General features: G+C 47.2%; 1 protein-coding gene across 1 annotated transcript in view; it reads right to left on the bottom strand.

Annotated features, from left to right (window-relative positions):
• Positions 1-22,750, bottom strand: part of IRAG1 (inositol 1,4,5-triphosphate receptor associated 1) — a 196,888-nt gene that overhangs the window by 55,893 nt on the left and 118,245 nt on the right. Inside the window, exons 7-13 of the mRNA XM_063944160.1 lie at positions 14,641-14,719; positions 11,348-11,474; positions 9,001-9,031; positions 7,053-7,193; positions 6,325-6,456; positions 6,105-6,246; positions 2,382-2,431 (exon numbers count right to left, since the gene is read on the bottom strand). Coding sequence (XP_063800230.1) covers positions 2,382-2,431; positions 6,105-6,246; positions 6,325-6,456; positions 7,053-7,193; positions 9,001-9,031; positions 11,348-11,474; positions 14,641-14,719 — 702 coding nt within the window. The remainder of the gene's footprint in view (positions 1-2,381; positions 2,432-6,104; positions 6,247-6,324; positions 6,457-7,052; positions 7,194-9,000; positions 9,032-11,347; positions 11,475-14,640; positions 14,720-22,750) is intronic.

The raw sequence follows: 22,750 nt of genomic DNA, 5'->3' as shown, positions 1-22,750 counted from the left end.
AATAGTTATAATACATATAATAGGTTTTGGACCCTAAGCCCAGGTATCTGTGTATTCTTTATAGTGTTAAGTATTCTCTGAGCGTCGGTGACGCTCAAGCAGCTTTTGTAGTTAATCAGGTTACACCAGGTTGCACTTACACTCTGTCTCTACACTAAGGTATACTGTGTATCTCATTGTTAAAGGTATAGATATAAAGGTTTTAACGTTGTAAGCGTCTGCACCGCTGGTGATCTCCTCGTGGTCCCGAGCGTACGCTACGCTATAGCGAATCATTACGTTAGTCGGCAGCCAATAGCGTGCCTGCCTGTGATCACTGGGCCGTAAGCGAACGTGACGCTTGAGCGTCTCGACTACGGTTGAGCGATCGCTACACAACTTGCGTACCCTTACGGTACTTCTTACGTAGATAGCGTACAGTGTTCTTAGACCTCTTAAAGTGTTTTATATACGATAAATATTTAGCTTTATCAACACTTACACCCTAGGGTTAATGTTTGTTGGGAGCCAGTAAACCTACCAGTATATTTTTGCATTGCGGGTAGAAACCAGAGTACCCAGAGGCAAACCATGCAAGCAGTGGGGGAACATACAAACTCCACACAGTTAACGTCCACAGGTACAAAAGGTTGAGTAACAATGGTCGACACTTTTTTTGTTTGTTTTTCACGTTTTCTCAACATTTGCTTGATTTACTGTCCACATTGTCATCTACAGGGTGAGCCACCTTGCCCAAAGCATGGCGAGTGAAGTGAGCCCACGAGGGTACGCTTTTGTACTGATGGTGGTTACATAACATGAAATATACAAGATTTGGCCCCAAAAACATGTGTCAACCATTTGTGTGTCGACCACTGTCGTGTCGGCTTTTTTTTTTTTTTTTAAATAACTCGATATTTTGTTTGCATCGGTCGACCTAAAGCACGGTCGACCTTTCATGAGTCGACCTTTTGTACATGATAATTTAATGCATGTCGACCATAACACTGTTGAGCCATTGATCCACACCCGCCCCACCACCTATACGCAAAATTAACACACACACTGTATCAGTCATTTTTAGAGATGTGCAGGTTTGGAAATACCCGGATCTTAAAACGGCATATTATTGGCTCTCAGATGTCACGTGTTTTGGATAGCCAATAAGAAAAATCCAGATAAATCCGAACACTTGCGTTAATTTTGGTGTTAAGTACTGAGTAAGTCCGAACCTGCACATCTCTAGTCATTTTCATGAAACATTTCAACACACAGTGGGAACCTTTCTTTTAACACATATATTCTCATTATTCAGATGTACTACACTAAGTAGTGAAAAGAATGGAGAAGTTGCCCATGGGGACCAATCAGCTGCTCTGTATAATTTTACAGTATGCAAATTATAAATGTTACTTCAGTGCTGATTGGTTGCCATGGGCGACATCTCCACTGGCTCACTTCTCCACTCTTTTCACTCCTTAGTACATCTCCTCTCTCCTAAATATTGTAAGACATTGCTTCGCTGCTGTTTTTAATGTTGAAGATTTTTCTTCTCTCAATGAAATTATGTTTTATCATATTAAATGCACCAACCGGAACGCCTGCTGTTCCACTGGATATTCCTCAATTTCTACATGTGATTTACTTGTTGGTAGTAGCAAACCCTTCATTATGTTATCAGGTCTATGGTCATATACTGTATATTTTTCAAATTTAGATCTCTAGAAATATAGGGGTAAATTTACTAAAGCTTCTGAAAGTGAAAAGTGGTGATGTTGCCCATAGCAACCAATGAGAGTCTGTCTATAATTTCTCTATTGCATCCTAGACAATGATAGACAGAATCTGACTGGTTGCTATGGGAACATCACCACTTTTCAATTTTAGAAGCTTTAGTAAATTTACTCCACAGTGCTTGATTAGGGGTCAAATCATGTAAATATTTCATGTTTTTATAAAAAGGAGCTGGGTAGAGAATCGCCCATCTCTGCCTCTTTCTCCTCTAAAGTGAGATATTAATCATGTGCAAAACACAGGGGGAATGTATCAAGCAGAGAAAAGAATGGAGAAGCGGCTGCTATGGGAAACTTCTCCACTCTTTTCACTGCTTGATACATCAAGTACTAGTGTCACTATGAAACGATCAACTGCATTTTATTTTTTCCCTACTTGCTATTATAGTCTCAATACTCCCTCTCTCATGCCATTATTTGTGCCTCTGAAGAAATTGTGTTATTGGAGAAACGCGTCGGATGAAGCCAGTTTATAGTATTCTATGCGATTATCACATCAATAATCTGTACCAGACTACCTCTATTCCTGTCATCTGTATCTATAGCACAATAATAATTAGTAGATATAAAATTAATTATAAAACGGAGATAAGAATTCTGCAATAGTACCTTGCCAATGGTCAGCGACATAGAGCGGGAGGAGCGAGGGACGCCGTCTTCTGGAATGATATCAAACAACGAGCACTTTAATTATATTTATCTTGTTTTCTACATAATTATAGTTTATAATTAGTGTTTAGCGTGATACGACCCTAAATACAATAATATAAATACCATGTAGGCTGTGAACATATGCCCAGAGCTAAGTCTTGGGCTTGTACTATATACTCCCTAAATTAGTGCGCCTACTGGCATATTTATTTTTAATACTTACCCTCTGGAGGCCCGTGGTGCAGTAGCAGCATGGTAGAAATCACTGGGAAAATGGTGCAGCGCCATTTTACCGAAGATCTGCGCATGCGCTCTAGGCTCTGGGAAAGCGCTAGGATGACCCTAGTGCCCAGAGCTAAGTGCTGCCGGCTAGAGAGTTGGGGGCCCAGACGGAGCCTGCACACAAGCCCCCTCCTCTCTAGAATCACCCCTGAGTGCGTCCCCCTCCGCCTACAATGTATGTTTTCAACCCTTGCATAGATACCTCTCCTGTATTATTCTGATTACAGCAGATTGGTGAAGGCCAAGTAGGCAATGAAAGGGAATGTAAATAAAGTTGCAATAAGCCAGCTACAGTATACATACGTCCAGTGCTGCAAGTATGGCGGTACAGGGCGGTACTGCGTACCGTTAAGAAATTCACAGCCGGTACGCCTGTGTTGGGGAGACTAAAACGCAGCATGTGCATCTCCTCTCCTGCCCAGGTCTCTCTTCTTCCAAGTCCAGCGGTGGCAGGGGGGGATTTACAATCAAACACCGGTTCGGGAGCCAATCAGAGCTCACGGACCGGCAGCCAATTGGGAGCTGCCATACCAAGAGCTCTGACTGGCGCAGCGCCGCAGGAGACAGGACTGAGGGCAGGAGAAGTGCTCACTGCGCTCTCCTCTCCCTGAAACTGAGGAGCTGGGCCCAGGCAGCAGCAATGGTGAGCTGCACTGCTGAGGGCATATGTGTATCTGGTCTATTGGGGGGCATATGTGTATCTTCAACTACACTACTGGTGGCATATGTGTATCTGGCACAGTGGGGGCATATCTGGCACCGTGGGGGCATATGTGTATCTGGCACTATTGTGGGGCATATGTGTATCTGCTACTGTGGGGGTATATGTGTATCTGGCACTATTGGGGGGCATATGTGTATCTGGCACCATGGGGGCATATGTGTATCTGGAACTATTGGGGGGCATATGTGCATCTGTCACTGTGGTGACGTGTATCTGTCACTGTGGTGGCATATGTGTATCTGTCACAGTGGTGGCATATCTGGCAACGTGGGGGCATATGTGTATCTGGGACTACACTACTAGGGACATATGTGTATCTGGCACCTTGGGGGCATGTGTATCTGGCACTGTGCAGGGATATCTGGAACTGTGGGGGCATATCTGGCACTGTGGGGGCATATGTGTATATGACACAGTGGGGGCATATGTGTATCTGGCGCTGTGGGGGCATATAAGTATCTGGCATTGTGCAGGCATATCTGGCACTGTGGGGCATATCTGGCACCGTCGGGGCATATGTGTATCTGGCACTGTGGGGGCATATTTGTATCTGGCACTGTAGGGTATATCTGGCACTGTGGGGGCATATGCGTATCTGGCACTGCACTACTGGAGGCGTATGTGTATCTGGCACTATTGGGGGCATATGTGTATTTGGCACTGCACTATTGGGGGCATATGTGTATCTGGCACTATTGGGGCATATGTGTATCTGGCACTGCACTATTGGGGTCATTTGTGTATCATGCCCCCATTTTCATTGGCCACGCCCCATGTGGAATACCCATTTTTTTGGCGCGCGCACACAGTACAACTAAGAAATTTGAAATGTTTATTTTACAATGATACATGCACTAAATTGTCAGAGATGCAGGAAAACATACATATACAGCTGCAGAATGTATATACATCTGCAGAACATACTGAATACACAGCTGCAGAATAAATATATATATATATATATCTCTCAACACTCACCATGAAAAAGGGGCGTTGTAGCCCCGAAACATTGGATTAATGGTTTGAATACATGGATTTATATTTTAAGCCTCCGAGTGCAGCTGCATTTTTTCTGTTCTCTCTCTCTCTCTCTCTCTTTATATATATATATATATATATATATATATATACATACATACAGAAGCTTCCAAATGACCCGACACTCGAGCAGCCCCTAACTGCAAACGTATAGTCGCTCGTGGTGCCTTCCTCTGAAGGGTAGCCCCCCTCTGTATCACTGCAAACGAATGGTGCTCGGAGACTTTGAAGAAGTGCAAATTTATTCTAAATGCATCAACGTTTCGGGGAAGCAACCCCTTTGTCAGGATCCTGACGAAGGGGCTGCGTCCCCGAAACGTTGATGCATTTAGAATAAATTTGCACTTCTTCAAAGTTTCTGAGTGCTGCCTCACCGTTCGTTTGCTATATATATATATATATATATATAAACACAGGTTTAGTATGAAATACCTACAATCAAAATACCGACGGTCAAAATACCGACAACAATTGACCGTTGGTCAAAATCCCAACAAGGTCAAAATATTGACATTCAAAATGTCGACAGGTCAAAAAGTCGACACAAGTTTTTCATTGTTTTATGGTGTGTATGTCAACATAGGTCGACATGGATACCGTATAAGTGTACCGCGTCCCCTCGCATGGCTCACTGCATTCGGCACACTATTATATTCCCCCTTCAAGGGTTGTAAAGTATGAACAAATCGGTTTCAATGAAAAAAATAATGAAAAACTCATGTTGACTTTTTGACCTGTCAACATTTTAAATGTCGGTATTTTGACCTTGTCGGTATTTTGACCGTCTGGATTTTGATTGTAGGTAAATTTACTGCATCCCTATACACACACACACACACACACACACACACACACACACACACACACACACACACACACACACAGAATATATAGAGCTGCAGAATATATATACAATTGCAGAACATATACACAGCAGCAGAACATATACTCAGCTGCAGAACATATACACAGCCGCAGAATATATATATATATATTTATATACAGCTGCAGAACATATAAACAGCTGCAGAACATATACACAGTTGCAGAACATAATCAATATACACCGCTGCAGAACATATACACCGCGGAAGAACACATACACAGCTGCAGAACATATACATAGCTGCAGAACACATACACAGCCACAGAACACATACACAGCTGCAGTACGTCACCACAGTGCATCTCCCTGTAGTTAAAAAGAAACGTGTACTGATAACAATGACATTGGGGGTAATTCCAAGTTGATCGCAGCAGGAAATTTTTTAGCAGTTGGGCAAAACCATGTGCACTGCAGGGGGGGCAGATATAACATGTGCAGAGAGAGTTAGATTTGGGTGGGGTGTGTTCAAACTGAAATCTAAATTGCAGTGTAAAAATAAAGCAGCCAGTATTTACCCTGCACAGAAACAAAATAACCCACCCAAATCTAACTCTCTCTGCAAATGTTATATCTGCCCCCCTGAAGTGCACATGGTTTTGCCCAACTGCTAAAAATGTTCCTGCTGCGATCAACTTGGAATTACCCCCATTATACACATCTGTAAATGTGCTTCCTAGTATTTTAACAAATAAAGTGACACATATGAAGTGACGTTCACATGTGATTTTAGATAATAACATGTCTGGATTACCGGATCCACTGTAATTCCGGCTAGAGTTCTGATTAGCGAGTTTCCGGTATTCCATTAGTTCCGTGTGGTCTTTCTCATACGTCCTCTTCAGGTTCTCCACATACTGCATCATGACTTCTGTGGCCCTGGACATACGTTTTTCCTAGACAAAGACGCACAACTGCTAAATAGCCCCATCTGTCTGAGGGTGCACAACAGACACATTCAGATTGAGGCATACCTGTCGCACAGCTCCAACCATCTCCGCTCGGCTGGAGAGTCTGGTGGTGAGACGGTGAAGCACAGCAATGTCCTCCAGCAACTTCTGGTACTCCTCCCGCTGCTCGCTATTCTGCCACAGCGACACCGAGGACTGGAAGGAGGCCAGAGATATAATATGTGTCAGAAGGAGGAGATACCATAATGCACATCGCTTTATATTTACTACTTGTGTCTGACTTACCTGATTACAGGAGGGAGTCAGAGCTAATGGCACGGTGGCCATTTTCCCGGTGTTTTGTGCATGTGCAGTAGGGAGAATCACCAAGAAAATGGCCAATTTCCTGTAGATCTGCAGCTGCACACTACCCAGTTCTCAGAGTCACTGTCACTGCTGCTGCCTGCTAGAGAGGAGAGGGCCCGAATGGAGATTGCACATGGGCCCCCACCTCTCTTAATACGCCCCTGAGCCATGTGCTCTCTGTATGGGATTGCAGCCTGAAAACCTCTGGAAAATGGTCCAGACACGTCTGCGTTTTTGCCACCACTCCCTGATGCCCAACCACAAACGTCTCCTGTCTGTCAATCACGTTGCAAATAGATCCTCACTGCGAGCGCCATCGCTAAGGTACCCTGAGTAGCGTGAGCAAATTGCCGATAATCACTCAACTGCAAAAACACCGGCATAAAAAGGGGGCAGACTAGATATGGGCCAAGTGGTTATTTCCTCAGGAATAACCGGATTCTTACCACCACAGCTGCCTTAAAGTTGTCTAATTCCTTCTCATTATTTTCCTCCGTCAGGTTCCGCTCTCTCACAGCCTGATTCAGCCGCGATTCCAGCGTGTAGCTGTCATTCCGATACGCCAGGGACAGCTGGACAAACACGTTCTGGAACATTGCACATGGACAATATATATTATGTCTGGCGGGTACAAACAGACTCAAGACAGTAACAAAGACAGACCAAGGGGCTGAGCAGATACACAGCGGGGGTTTTTACTGGTGATATTGTTTATTCGTGTTTAGCCCAAAACATGAAAGGGTTCCTGTCGGTAGAGTGCCTTTCCTGCCGGTAGTGTGCTTCTCCCTGATAGTAGTGTGCTATTCCTGCGGTAGTGTACTATTCCTGCCGGTAGTGTGCTCGTCCCTGCCGGTAGTGTGCTTTTCCCTGCCAGTAGTATGCTATTCCTGCCAGTAGTATGCTATTCCTGCCAGTAGTGTGCTATTCCTGCCGGTAGTGTGCTTTTCCCTGCCGGTAGTGTGCTATTCCTGCCGGTAGTGTGCTTTTCCTTGCCGGTAGTGTACTATTCCTGCCGGTAGTGTGCTCTTCCCTGCCGGTAGTGTGCTTTTCCCTGCCAGTAGTATGCTATTCCTGCCAGTAGTGTGCTATTCCTGCCGGTAGTGTGCTTTTCCCTGCCGGTAGTGTGCTTTTCCCTGCCGGTAGTGTGCTATTCCTGCAGGTAGTGTGCTTTTCCTTGCCAGTAGTGTGCTATTCCTGCCGGTAGTGTGCTTTTCCCTGCCAGTAGTGTGCTATTCCTGCCGGTAGTGTGCTTTTCCCTGCCGGTAGTGTGCTATTCTTGCCGGTAGTGTGCTATTCCTGCCGGTAGTGTGCTTTTCCCTGCCGGTAGTGTGCTATTCCTGCCGGTAGTGTGCTTTCCTTGCCAGTAGTGTGCTATTCCTGCCAGTAGTGTGCTATTCCTGCCGGTAGTGTGCTATTCCTGCCGATAGTGTGCTATTCCCTGCCGGTAGTGTGCTATTCCTGCCGGTAGTGTGCTTTTCCCTGCCGGTAGTGTGCTCTTCCTGTCGGTAGTATGCTATTTCTGACGATAATGTGCTTTTCCTGCAGGTAGTATTCTTTCCTGCAACATTATGACCTCTCCTGTCGAGCAATGCCATGAATTTACACTGGATTTAAGCGCTGGAACGTCTTCAGAATTACATTTTACTTGAACGTTATGCACAGGCCATTTTCAGTCCAGAAAAGATATAAAGTCACACACAGTGTATATTTGTTTTGCATGTTTGGTCACGCACATAACCAGCCTAGAGTTTTGCGGCATTGCAGGAGATCTATTATAACACGCAGCCCATACACATTGCAAAACACAAGGTGCTCGCCAACTCTCCGCCCTCAGGCACACCTCAGTGTGCACAGGCAGAAAACATCCCACAGAAAGAGAAGTTCAGCATCCAATTAGCTCCACCCCACAGGAATGGCAAAAAAATCGGAGGAGGTTTTGTGCTTCCAAAAAGATTTCTTTTGAATATCTTGATCTGTTAATTGAAATATAATTTTTGACTTTGGCAGCAGAATTAAATATATTACCACATGCAGCCTACATTCCCTGTGGAACGTCCCGCTCCACCCTACTTACCACATCTCAACATGTCTGCATGGAGATTATAACAGGGTCAAATCAATTACCCGCCAAGGCGGAGAGTTGCCGTTGCAGCGGCTTGCAAACGGTACCGCAATACGCCCCCCTCATGGCCCGATCTCTCCACGGACTCACAGAGATTTGTACACAGACCGATGGGGTTGCGAACAAAAATCTGCAAGTCCCGTGCTCCCCTGTGGCATACGGTCGCACTTACACCTGCGATAAAGTCTCAGGTAATTGGATTGAGCAATATGAGTTATAGTGCAGGGAGCGTGTTACAGATAGACTTGCTTGTGTTTTTACATGTGACTCACCTCTACTTCCTTTTCCGTCAGCGCCGGTGCACTAGAATGGAAAAGATAACGTTCTACATGAAGTGAGCACGATGTACAGTAACATAAAGAAGAAACAGGAAAAGGTAGAAGACTGGAGGAAACGAGACATCCATGATATATAGATTAGAGACAGCCGAGCGAGCCCGTCACACATCATCTCAGCTTCAGCTTCATCAGGTCAATAATATAGATAAAGATCAAAATCTACTGTAGGCATTCACACGCTCGGTGCACAAGGCACCCTAACCGTCCAGGTTTTAAGGCTATATATGCTTAATCACAGATGGTTAATTCAAACTGGCTAAAGTACTGCACACTCTAACTAAACATCATAAGAGGTGCTACCAACCCGAGACTTTTGGTGCCACACACAGAAAAAAAAGAACGCAGGTGCACTCTCCAAACTTTACTTATCAAAATAATTGTAATAAATTTAGCAATTTAACAAAATGAGGCTCTTTGCATAATTTTGTCCAAAAGTATGAGCCTACCCACAACATCCATGTGACCTCATCATCAGGTAGGTCCCTAACATTCTCCAACAAGGTTCAAGTCCGGGGTGCGGGACACCCTCAGGCCTGCCCAACCAAACTGCCCAAGGCACCACACTAGTGAGAGATAAGCAAGTAATGTGTGAGAGGGTGTTATATAAGTAATAGCAGCTACTGTACTATGAAGGTTATTCGGACCAGATCGCTGTTGTGTGAATTTGCAAGCCGGGTGATTATCGACCGACTGTGCATGCATACGGATCGTAGTACACATGCACAAGGCCAAACAGCAAAAAAAATCCAGCGACTTGTTTGATCGCTAGCCGTACGCAAGTTGATTGACAGGAAGAGGGCGTTTGGGGGTTTTGTAACTGCCCGTCTTCTGGGAGTGTCAGGAAAAACGCAGGCGTGGCCAAGCGTATTCAGGGAGGGTGTGTGACATCAGCTCCGGCCCCGATCTGCCTGTTTGTATCGCACTGTAGGAGTAGGTCCTGGGCTGCGTACAGACTGGAAAAATCCTTCAATAGTGAGTGAGTTGTGAACGGATTTGCAGCTGACCGGAGATTGTTGAGATTTTTCGAAAGCCGTACGCAGACTTGCGGTATTCACTCTGTCTGGGTGGCGACTATCTGATCGCAAACCTCTCCAAATTCGCAGAGGAGCGGTCAGGTCTGAATAACCGGGTGTGGTTCGTTTTATCGACAGTGTCTAGGTCGACAATGTTTAGGTCGACCACTATAGGTCGACAGTCACTAGGTCGACATGGATGGAAGGTCGACAGGGTTTCTAGGTCGACATGTGCTAGGTCGACAGGTCTAAAGGTCGACATGAGGATTTTTATTTTTCTGTCGTTTTCTTCGTAAAGTGACCGGGATCCCAAATTAACGCACCGCGTCCCCTTGCATGGCTCGCTTCGCTCGCCATGCTTCGGGCATGGTGCCTTCGCTCCGCTACCGCTTTGCTCGGCACACTTTACCGTTCCAATCGTAGTCCACGTGGATCGTTAAGTATGAAAAAATTACAAAAATAAAATAAAATTAAAAAAACTCATGTCGACCTTTAGACCTGTCGACCTAGCACATGTCGACCTAGAAACCCTGTCGACCTTCCATCCATGTCGACCTAGTGACTGTCGACCTATAGTGGTCGACCTAAACATTGTCGACCTAGACACTGTCGATCTTCAGACCGGATCCCTGAATAACCTCCCATGTGTTAGATTTTACATGGGTGAGAGATAATGATAAATGTATTCAAAATGCTAAATTGATCAAATAAACAAACAAACAAACAAACAAACAAATAAGGTGCTGTAAAATGCTAAATGAAGTATTACATTGTGATGCCCTGAAGCAGCCGGGCCACACCAACCCAGGGGGCCTCACGGCCCAAACTCTTCCCCATTACTGACAAACAATATAAATGTATTCAGGTTTTACCATTAATAGTGCCTCATTCAATATGCAGTCTGCCAACGCAGGGGTTCCTCATTAAAATAATCAGGGGCAGATGGGAGGGGTGCCCCTCCCAGTGTGCCCGGAGGAATCCCATGAAAGCACAGGGAGAACATACAAACTACACACTGTTTGGGCCTTGGTGGGAATTGAACCCAAGACCTCAGTGCTGTGAGGCAGTAATGCTATCCATTACGTGCTACAGTAAGTTAATATAATTAAACCATCATTACAAATAACCTTATTTTGGTCATACAATAGTATATGTAGCCCTATTTGTATATAATAACTTTATTTCTCAGCATTAATGTCAAATAATGTAGAGCATTGACTGAGCTAATCAATCATAATAGCGGGTGCTGCGCTGCAATGATTGGTTACCTGTTCTGAAGGCCTTTGTGAACGCGCAGCTTTCGTAACAAGATATCTGGGATATTGGGCATCACATCCGATTCCCCCTTAGCCTCTTCTTCTTCATCGGCGGACAGACAGTGGACAGGAGAAGGGCCTGGAAGGAAACGATAATGCAGTTACTGTTATTCCTTCCACAATCCTGATACCTAGGAGACAGTAAGGATCTGCTGCAGCACTGAACGCAACCCGTCTGCAGATCCCTGTGTGTGCAGGACTGCATACATTTCCCTATACTATATACCACCCTATGGGGGGTCATTCCGAGTTGATCGCTCGCTGCTGATTTTCACAGCGCAGCGATCAGGTGAAAAAATGGCATTTCTGCGCATGCGTATGCCCCGCAATGTGCACGTGCGACGTACGGGTACAAAGATCTTTGTGGTTGTGCTCAGGTTCTAGCAAAGTTTTCAGTCGCACTGGCGGCCGCAAGAAGATTGACAGGAAAGGGACGTTTCTGGGTGTCAACTGACCGTTTTCAGGGAGTGTTTGCAAAAATGCAGGCGTGTCTGAAAAAACGCAGGCGTGGCTGGGCGTTCGCTGGGCGGGTGTATGGCGTCATATCCGGACACGAATAGGCTGAAGTGATCGCAAGCGCTGAGTAGGTTCAGAGCTACTCAGAAACTGAACAAACTGTTTTTGCAGAGCTCGGCTGCACAAGCATTTGCACTTCTGCTAAGCTAAAATACACTCCCCAGTGGGCGGCTGCACAGCGTTTGCACGGCTGCTAAAACTAGCTAGCGAGCGATCAACTCTGAATGACCCCCTATATCTGATGCCAAAGGTCCATCAGAAAGCAGACGTATTTATACTTCTGCCCAGCTCCGCTGACGCCCTCTGTGAACTTTGCCTGCGTGAGAATATGCCATCCTTTATTAATCAGTGATAAGAATACTCAACAGCTTGCATTTACATCGATGTTAGCTGCCTTCAGTTTTACATATAAGTAAAGAGAACATTACTGAATCCTCTGTGCAGAGGAGGAACATTACCCCATACTTACCTACCTGACCCTCTCCATGAGGGAGAAAATGCTCTGTTCCTGGACTTTCCTGGTAATGTATGATTGCCATCACCTGTGGTGAAACACCTTACTTATCAATTACCTAGCTCACCACAGGTGATGGCAATCATAGATTACCAGGAAAGTCCAGGAACAGAGCATTTTCTCCCTCATGGAGAGGGTCAGGTAGGCAAGTATGCATTTCTCCAATAAATAATCCTGAAATAACCACTTAATAAAGAAGTAAAACCTGAGTTTTCCATGAAGCTGGTTCTCCTGCCACGCCGGCTGCCTTCCCCCGGAATACCAGCATCTAGTGGACTAGTGGTCCCTGATAAGTTCAGACTGACCACAGCAGGACATGATTAAGCCTCCATCAGGCCCTCTGGGTTCTTATCATTGGGCAGCAGGCTTCTACTCTAATGTAGCGTGGTGAAAACCTCCTCTGAGAAAGATAAATACAGCATGTGCTATTCCTGCTATTGGCAAATGCATGAGAAGTGAGTGTTGTGCTGGATACGACGCGAGCAGAATGTCACCTTTCAGCTCTGGTTATAACTGGGAAGACCGGGTAGATATTATGGACTCTCAGACATGTTCTAGAGCAGGAGGGACAGTGTGAAATAAGTCATGGACTTTAGGTCTATCTCCTGATACTCCAGTAAAACGGAGAACAGATCAGAGTCATCTTAACGTATACATTAGGAACACTGGGCAACTGCCCCCGGCTCCCTAATTCTAGGGACCTGGGCCAAAGGGTACCTGCCTCCTGGGCTGCTGCCTGCAGAGTTTCTTTAGAGGCAAGTATAGAATGCTGCCTGGCTGCTCTGATTGTTAATTTCACCCAATCAGAGTGGCCAGGCAGCAATCTCTACATATAGAAATTACAGCGCTAATACAACTGATGCTAATAATGTATGAATTTATTCACTAAAACAAACTGATTTAATTGTGTTAATATTCGGACAGGCTGGTGTCCACGGGGTCGCAGAACGACCCATCTTTCTGCTATATGTGAACCAGGATCCCGATTCCAGCTTGGTCCAACAAGGAATGAATTTTCCAGGATTCATCTAAAACGGAACACAGTGTGCAGGACATTAAGGCGTCATCTTAACAGACTGTGAACCAGAATCCATTCCACAAGTAAGGACCTGGATCCGGATCCATGCATTGGAACACTTGATGGGTAATAAACCACACTGGTCTTGGTTAAAATTAGACTTTTTGTCCGAATATTAACACATGGACCTTTGCCTTAATAAGGCTATTTCTGAAGAGCTTATTATCTGTCCACGCATTGGTCTATGAGCATTTTTATATTTTATCATTAATTTTATATATATTTGATAAATCAGTTTGTTTTAGTGAATAAATTCATACATTATTAGCATCAGTTGTATTAGCGCTGTAATTTCTATATTCTTTCTGTGTTCTTTGTTAAGGAGATTGACTTTCTCCATTTTACAGCAGCTAGGAAGAACCACTCATTTCAGCGCCTGTCTATTATATACTTGATATATAATTTTTAGCAATCTCTACATGCCTCCCAGACTGCAGCAAGACACTGAATGGCTGTCAGCTTGCTGATTGGTGGATGCCTGGAGCTATCCACCAATTAGAGTGCAGCATTATCCACCTGCCTCCAGCCTGCAGCCAGACAGCGAATGGCTGTCAGCTTGTTGATTGGTGGATGGTTGGAGCTATCCACGAGGGTTATGTTTTATGACTTTTTTTTTATTTATTCCCCTAAATGGGTGGGTAGGGGCTCCAGTGCATTGCTTTGCCCAAGGCCTTCAATGCTGTTAAGACGGCCCTGGAACAGATATGTAGAAGAACTAGTATGTGAGCGGAGACTGTGTGACCGTAACATACTGGTGTCTGATTTACCACAATGAGAGCAGAAGAACACTGGCCCAATTGTCTAAGACCTGATGGAACTGTTTCAGTCCAGTTTTCAGTAAGCCAATGTTTCAGTAGCAGCCACCAGACTATTGGAGATACAGACAACTTACAGGGACCACTGCAATTATACAACAATAAATGTAACACATCCCATTTATGCTAATGATCAACGTCAATCACCTGGGAATTAAATTAAGCATGAATTAACAGCTCCAGCACAGACTTGGTCTATGACTAGGATTTCCACCCTTCCCTTTGCATTGTCTTTAGTGATCTTATCACTCTCAGTGGCATTCTCTTTGTTCCGATGGGTAATTAATATGAACACATTGGACCCCCTCCCATGTCATCATACCTCTTTCCTGTTCAGCCGCCTCACTGAGATCCGGGAGCTTCTGTCCTGTGAGGATCTGACTTCTCAGCAGCTTGTTTTCCTGAACAAGAAAATATATTTCTCAGTATATAGATGTATATCTGCGGAGCAGCAACTAGCGCTTCACTTGCTTAGGATCTCCTGCCAGCAAGTAAACGAGAGCAACTTTTAAATGAACGAAAGTGTATTGTTGTTATGGTACGTGTAATAACGAAGATCATTATTAGTATTCCATCAGTGTCATGGGGTAATAGTGTGATTTGTGGGGGGTTAGGAGGTACTGAGAGGGTCTGGCGGTGCAGCGTGGTGGTAATAAGGAATGACTGAGAAGATGAAACTATGGAAAGTACAAAATACAATACAATTAGAATGCAGAAAAACACATAGAGGAGAGTTATAGGCAGGGTCAGGGGTGTATCTAGATCACCCCTGGCAAAGTAAGGGACTGGCGCCCCCCCATTTTTAAAATATGAAAGTCACGTGTTTCAAAAAAGGGGCATGGCCACACAATAGTAACCCCACCTCATGTTACATCACACAGTAGTGTCCCTTACTCACATTACACCACACAGTAATGTCCGTTATTCACGTTACGCTACACAGTAGTACCCCTTATATATATTACACCACACACACACACTATATATATATATATATATATATATATATATATATATATATATATATAGTATATAAATAAGAATGCAGATAGCCAGCACTCCTCCTCGCCTATCAATTAGCCTGCGATGGAGTCATCCTTGAACCCTGCTCCTGCCGGAGACTGGTTGATAGAGATATCTGTATAGGCGGCACTCCAAGCAACTTTTAAGAAAGACAATGGGGTCATTCCAAGTTGATCGCTCGCTAGCAGTTTTTAGCAGCCGTGCAAACGCATTGTCGCCGCCCACTGGGGAGTGTATTTTTTCGCTTTGCAGAAGTGTGAACGCCTGTGCAGCCACGCGGCAGAAAACACATTTTGCGCAAAACAAGACCAGCCCTGGACTTACTCTTCGTGTGCGTTGAATCCAACGTTGGAGGGACGGCTTTTGACGTCACACACTCGCCCAGCGTTCGCGCAGCCACTCCTGCATTTTCCCTGGCACGCCTGCGTTTTTCTAAGCACTCCCTGAAAACGGTCAGTTACCCTCCAGAAACGCCCACTTCATGTCAATCATCCTGCGTTGTGCTGTGCGACTGAAAGCTTCGCTAGAACCTGTGCAAAATCACAAAGAACTTTGTCCCCTTACATCGCGCGTGCGCATTGCGGTGCATACGCATACGCAGAAATGCCAATTTTTAGCCTGATCGCTGTGCTGCGAACAACGGCAGCTAGCGATCAACTCGGAATGACCCCCAATAAGTCAGCGTTGTTTTTTTCAACGTTTCAGAACCCGTTTACTTCAGTTCTTTCGTCAGGATACAAATACATCAACAAGTGTGAACTTAAGTAGCTTCAGCAAGTGAACACTCCCCGGAAATCCGGGATAGCCCAATGATACTAGCAAAGTATGTCATTACAATAATTATAATCATCTGGAAAATGCATTGTTAACACAACAAAAATGTGCAAATACAGCTTATTACAAATGGGTTTCACTGTGATACAATGTTATACTTTAATAAACATGTTTACAATATGTCAAAAACCTATTAGGGAAGAAGGAGCCTTCTTATGGATACAATGACCTATAATAATGCAGTCGCTGACTATCTCTTACCGGAATGAGTTAAAGAACCACATTTTTTTTAAATGCACACCAATATAAATCTGACTTTTTGTGTTTATCATGTTTCACTCACTTAATTCTTCTGAATAGCCCAGACAAATGTGTCTACAATTCAAAATACTGGGGAGCTTAGTGCTAAATTGTGTCTCTGGAATATCGATGCTGTAAATGAAATCACTGCTAAATAAATTTGCAGAACAAATGCTGTATTAGCGTGGGGATATGTATCTCCCACACATTTACACCAAAAGACTGAGATGCCTTATTTAGCTCCATGCTACGTTCCTTAGCCCCAGATATTACTTAGACCAGGGCTGGCCAAACCGGTCCTCGAGATCTACCAACAGTTCATGTTTTCCAGGCCTCCTGGAGATCTGTAGAACTGTCAGTTAGAAATGAATGCCGCACATCTTAATTAGTAAGGACTACACCTGTGCACCAGCTAGGTGGTCTGGAAAATGTGAACCATTGGTAGATCTCGAGGACCGGTTTGGCCAGCCCTGACTTAGACAAATGGTTAGTTAATGGTACATATCCAATAACTGCTCGTTCCCCGGACTTCGATGTACATGTAGCAGTATTACTTGGCAAAAAAATGCTTAAAGCTTAACCCAAGTGATATTTCCGGGGAGACATGGCTTTGTACCCAATACACCTGTCCGTCCGTCCATCCCCCTCTTCCTGGCAACGACCACAGAAGACAGCAACAGCAACCACTGTTCTAGTTGCCGGGGTCCGGCACCGCTCCGCAGTCCGCACTCCAATCAAGTAACTCTGCAAACTACAGCTCCCAGTAGCCATTGCTGCTGTGAGCTCCTGGCAGCAATGGCTGCTGGGAGTTATAGTTTTGCAGAATTACTTGATTGTAGTGCGAACTGCGGAGCGGTGCCGGATCCCAGCAACTAGAACAGTGGTTGCCGCTGCTGTCTTCTGTGGTCAAGCATCCCTGTGGGTGGGGGACACAGTGAATCTACCCCCTGGCCACGGGAGGCACCGCCGGGTGGTGCCCCTCCACAGCTGGTGCCCATGGCGAGTGCCATCCAGGCCAATAGGTAGAAAGGTGACCTCATTGTGGGGATAACACCATGGAAGGTGAGAACAGAATGAGGCTGGAAAACAAATCAGGGAAAGTGAGGATTATGTAATGGGGAGTGAGCATTCAGTAATGGAGGGAGAGTATAGAGCAAGGGAGGGTAAGAATGTAGCAATGTAAGGAGAATATGGATTAATGGAGGGAGAGTATAGAGCAATGGAGGGTGAGTATGGAGTAAGGGAGGGTGAGGATAGAGCAACAGAGGGAGAGTATGGAGTATGGAGTAAGGGAGGGTGAGGATAGAGCAATGGAGGGTGAGTATGGAGTAATGGAGGGAGAGTATAGAGCAACAGAGGGAGACTATGAAGTAATGGATGGAGAGTATAGAGCAATGGAGGGTGGCTGAGATTCTAGTCTATGAGCAGAGCTCAGATAACAATGGTGAATTCAGACATGTGGTGTAGATGTGGTAGGACTAAGAACAATTAAGGACATTGTTGCTGGCAAAGATCCACTGTGAAATGAGGCAAATAATTATGGAACAGGTTTGACCCTTTTGCTCATCACTAAAGATCAATAATTAAATGAGGTGTGATGATGATGAAATGGAGTATGAGAACGGAGGATGAGCATGGTGTAATGGATGATCAGCATAGAGTAATGGAGGTGGCGGATGATGTAATGGAGGCTCAGGATGATGTAATGGAGGGTGAGCATGGAGTAATGGATGTTGAGGATGAAGTATTGAAAGATAAGCTAGAGGCTAAGGCTGAGATAATGGAGACTGAGAATGAAGTAATGGAGGATGAGTATGGTGTAATGGATGATCAGTATAGAGTAATGGAGGCGGAGGGTGATGTAATGGAGGGTGAGCATGGAGTAATGGAGGCTTAGAATTAAGTAATGGATGTTCAGGATGATGTAACGGAGGGTGAGCATGGAGTAATGGATGTTGAGGATGAAGTTTTGGAAGATAAGCCGGAGGCTAAGGCTGAGATAATGGAGACTGAGAAATAAGCAACTGAAGATGAGGATGAAGCAATAGAGGTTGAGCAATAAACAATGAGTATGGAGCAATGGAGGCTGAGGATGAAGTAATGGAGATGTGTGTGTGTGTGTGTGTGTGTGTGTGAGTGAGGTGGAGCTAGGGCAGTGCTAGGGTATCTATATGCATGAGAAAGAGGTGGCTGGGGCAGGACCATATATGTGTGAGAGATAGGTGGCTAGGGTATATGTGTGTGAAAGGGAGGTGGTTGGGGCAGGACTGGGGTATATGTATGAGTGGGGGGAGGTGGCCGGGGCAGGGCTGGGTATATATGTGTGAGAGGTAAGTGGCTGGGGTATTTGTGTGTGAGAGGGAGGTGGTTGGAGCAGGGCTGGGTATATGTGTGTGAGAGGGAGGTGGTTGGGGCAGGGCTGGGTATATGTGTGTGAGAGGGAGGTGGCTGGAGCAGGGTTGGGTATATGTGTGAGAGGGAGGTGGCTGGGGCAGGGCTGGGTATATGTGTGTGAGAGAGAGGTGGCTGGGGTAGGGCTGGGTATATGTGTGTGAGAGGGAGGTGGTTGGGGCAGGGTTGTGTGTGTGTGTGTGTGTGTGTGTGTGTGTGTGTGTGTGTCTGTGTGTGTGTGTGTGTGTGTGTGTGTGTGTGTGTGTGTGTGTGTGTGTGTGTGTGTGTGAGGTGGCTGGGGCAGGGCTGGGTGTATTTGTGTGATACGGAGTTGGCTGGGGCAGGGCTGGGTATATGTGTGTGAGAGGGAGTTGGCTGGGGCAGGGCTGGGTATATGTGTGTGAGAGGGAGGTGGTTGGGGCAGGGCTGGGTATATGTGTGTGAGAGGGAGGTGGTTGGGGCAGGGCTGGGTATATGTGTGTGAGAGGGAGGTGGTTGGGGCAGGGCTGGGTATATGTGTGTGTGAGAGGGAGGTGGTTGGGGCAGGGTTGGGTATATGTGTGTGAGAGGGAGGTGGCTGGAGCAGGGTTGGGTATATGTGTGTGTGAGAGGGAGGTGGCTGGGGCAGGGTTGGGTATGTGTGTGTGAGATGGAGGTGGCTGGGGCAGGGCTGGGTATATGTGTGTGAGAGGGAGGTGGCTGGGGCAGGGCTGGGTATATGTGTGTGAGAGGGAGGTGGTTGGGGCAGGGTTGGGTATATATGTGTGAGAGGTAAGTGGCTGGGGTATTTGTGTGTGAGAGGGAGGTGGTTGGAGCAGGGCTGGGTATATGTGTGTGAGAGGGAGGTGGCTGAGGCAGCGTTGGGTATGTGTGTGTGAGAGGGAGGTGGTTGGGGCAGGGCTGGGTATATGTGTGTGAGAGGGAGGTGGCTGGAGCAGGGTTGGGTATATGTGTGAGAGGGAGGTGGCTGGGGCAGGGATGGGTATGTGTGTGTGAGAGAGAGGTGGCTGGGGTAGGGCTGGGTATATGTGTGTGAGAGGGAGGTGGTTGGGCAGGGTTGGGTGTGTGTGTGTGTGTGTGTGTGTGTGTGTGTGTGTGTGTGTGTGTGTGTGTGTGTGTGTGTGTGTGTGAGAGAGGTGGCTGGGGCAGGGCTGGGTATATGTGTGTGAGAGGGAGTTGGCTGGGGCAGGGCTGGGTATATGTATGTGAAAGGGAGGTGGTTGGGGCAGGGCTGGGTATATGTGTGTGAGAGGGAGGTGGTTGGGGCAGGGCTGAGTATATGTATGTGAGAGGGAGCTGGTTGGGGCAGGGCTGGGTATATGTGTGTGTGAGAGGGAGGTGGCAGGGGCAGGGCTGGGTATATATGTGTGAGAGGGAGGTGGTTGGGGCAGGGTTGGGTATATGTGTGTGAGAGGGAGGTGGCTGGGGCAGGGCTGGGTATATGTGTGTGAGAGGGAGGTGGCTGGGGCAGGGCTGGGTATGTGTGTGTGAGATGGAGGTGGTTGGGTATATGTGTGTGAGAGGGAGGTGGCTGGGGCAGGGCTGGGTATGTGTGTGTGAGAGGGAGGTGGCTGGGGCAGGGCTGGGTATATGTGTGTGAGAGGGAGGTGTCTGGGGCAGGGCTGGGTATTTGTGTGTGAGAGGGAGGTGGTTGGAGCAGGGCTGGGTATATGTGTGTGAGAGGGAGGTGGCTGAGGCAGGGTTGGGTATATCTGTGTGAGAGGGAGGTGGTTGGGGCAGGGCTGGGTATGTGTGTGTGAGAGGGAGGTGGCTGGAGCAGGGTTGGGTATATGTGTGAGAGGGAGGTGGCTGGGTATATGTGTGTGAGAGAGAGGTGGCTGAGGTAGGGCTGGGTATATGTGTGTGAGAGGGAGGTGGTTGGGGCAGGGCTGAGTATATGTATGTGAGAGGGAGCTGGTTGGGGCAGGGCTGGGTATATGTGTGTGTGAGAGGGAGGTGGCTGGGGCAGGGCTGGGTATATATGTGTGAGAGGGAGGTGGTTGGGGCAGGGTTGGGTATATGTGTGTGAGAGGGAGGTGGCTGGGGCAGGGCTGGGTATATGTGTGTGAGAGGGAGGTGGCTGGGGCAGGGCTGGGTATGTGTGTGAGATGGAGGTGGTTGGGTATATGTGTGTGAGAGGGAGGTGGCTGGGGCAGGGCTGGGTATATGTGTGTGAGAGGGAGGTGGCTGGGGCAGGGCTGGGTATATGTGTGTGAGAGGGAGGTGGCTGGGGCAGGGCTGGGTATATGTGTGTGAGAGGGAGGTGGTTGGGGCAGGGTTGGGTATATGTGTGTGAGAGGGAGGTGGCTGGGGCAGGGCTGGGTATATATGTGTGAGAGGTAAGTGGCTGGGGTATTTGTGTGTGAGAGGGAGGTGGTTGGAGCAGGGCTGGGTATATGTGTGTGAGAGGGAGGTGGCTGAGGCAGGGTTGGGTATATCTGTGTGAGAGGGAGGTGGTTGGGGCAGGGCTGGGTATGTGTGTGTGAGAGGGAGGTGGCTGGAGCAGGGTTGGGTATATGTGTGAGAGGGAGGTGGCTGGGGCAGGGCTGGGTATATGTGTGTGAGAGAGAGGTGGCTGAGGTAGGGCTGGGTATATGTGTGTGAGAGGGAGGTGGTTGGGGCAGGGTTGGGTATGTGTGTGTGTGAGAGGGAGGTGGCTGGGGCAAGGCTGGGTATATGTGTGTGAGAGGGAGTTGGCTGGGGCAGGGATGGGTATATGTGTGTGAGAGGGAGGTGGTTGGGGCAGGGCTGGGTATATGTGTGTGAGAGGGAGGTGGTTGGGGCAGGGCTGGATATATGTGTGTGAGAGGGAGGTTGTTGGGGCAGGGCTGGGTATATATGTGTGAGAGGAAGGTGGTTGGGGCAGGGCTGGGTATATGTGTGTGAGAGGGAGCTGGTTGGGGCAGGGCTGGGTATATGTGTGTGTGAGAGGGAGGTGGCTGGGGCAGGGCTGGGTATATGCGTGTGAGAGGGAGGTGGTTGGGGCAGGGTTGGGTATATGTGTGTGAGAGGGAGGTGGCTGGGGCAGGGCTGGGTATATGTGTGTGAGAGGGAGGTGGCTGGGGCAGGGCTGGGTATATGTGTGTGAGAGGGAGGTGGCTGGGGCAGGGCTGGGTATATGTGTGTGAGAGGGAGGTGGTTGGGGCAGCGAAGACAGGAGCCTCCCAACTGCCACCCACCCACCCACCGCGGGCAGTGCGGCCCGCGGGTGGGACAGCGGGACAGTCCGTGAAAATCGGGACAGTTGGGAGGTATGCAGGAGGCTTTTCTTCTCTCCCGGATTCTGGGATTCTCCCGGAATAAGGGGAATCTGCCACCACTAGCCCACCAACCAGTGGTACTGCTGGGGTCGCCATCGGCGGCGGTGCGTGCGGCGCGCACATAGGAGACGCGGACGGCCGTGACGTGTCACGTGAGTGAACGGAAGCAGGGGAGGGCCGAGGGAGACGTCGAGACTAGTAGCAGCAGGGCGGACTGGCGGCGGACGGTGACTCAGAGAGCTGTGAGCTGGAATTAGCTGCTGGGGCTGGTAGTGTGGGGGAGAGTGAGAGTTAGACTAGCAGCCCCACAATGACAGCATGGCTGGATCCTCCTGGACTGGACAGTACACTCTGGTGTTGGATTGTCTGATCCCAGTGGGGACTCTGGGTAAGCACAGTACACTGAATTACTGCTATTATGTTACCTTGCTAGGATGTCACACCATTATGTCATGTGTTCCCTGGTGACACCATTGTTATTATTATTATTATTCATGTTTCTGTTGATCTGAAACTTCAATGGATTATATCTCGTTCTTTCTATTGCAGTTATTAGTGTATGTCAGTGGTTGCATAGGGCTGTACTAGGGCACTGAGCTGTATCTATAGTCATATTGTTACTGTTATTTGTGGCATGATGCATGGCATTGTTTGTGTCCAGTACCACAGCGGGGACGGGTCACC

The sequence above is a fragment of the Pseudophryne corroboree genome, chromosome 11 (genome assembly GCF_028390025.1).
Source record: "Pseudophryne corroboree isolate aPseCor3 chromosome 11, aPseCor3.hap2, whole genome shotgun sequence".
Taxonomy (NCBI): domain Eukaryota; kingdom Metazoa; phylum Chordata; class Amphibia; order Anura; family Myobatrachidae; genus Pseudophryne; species Pseudophryne corroboree.
This window is presented reverse-complemented; position numbering and strand designations above follow the sequence as displayed.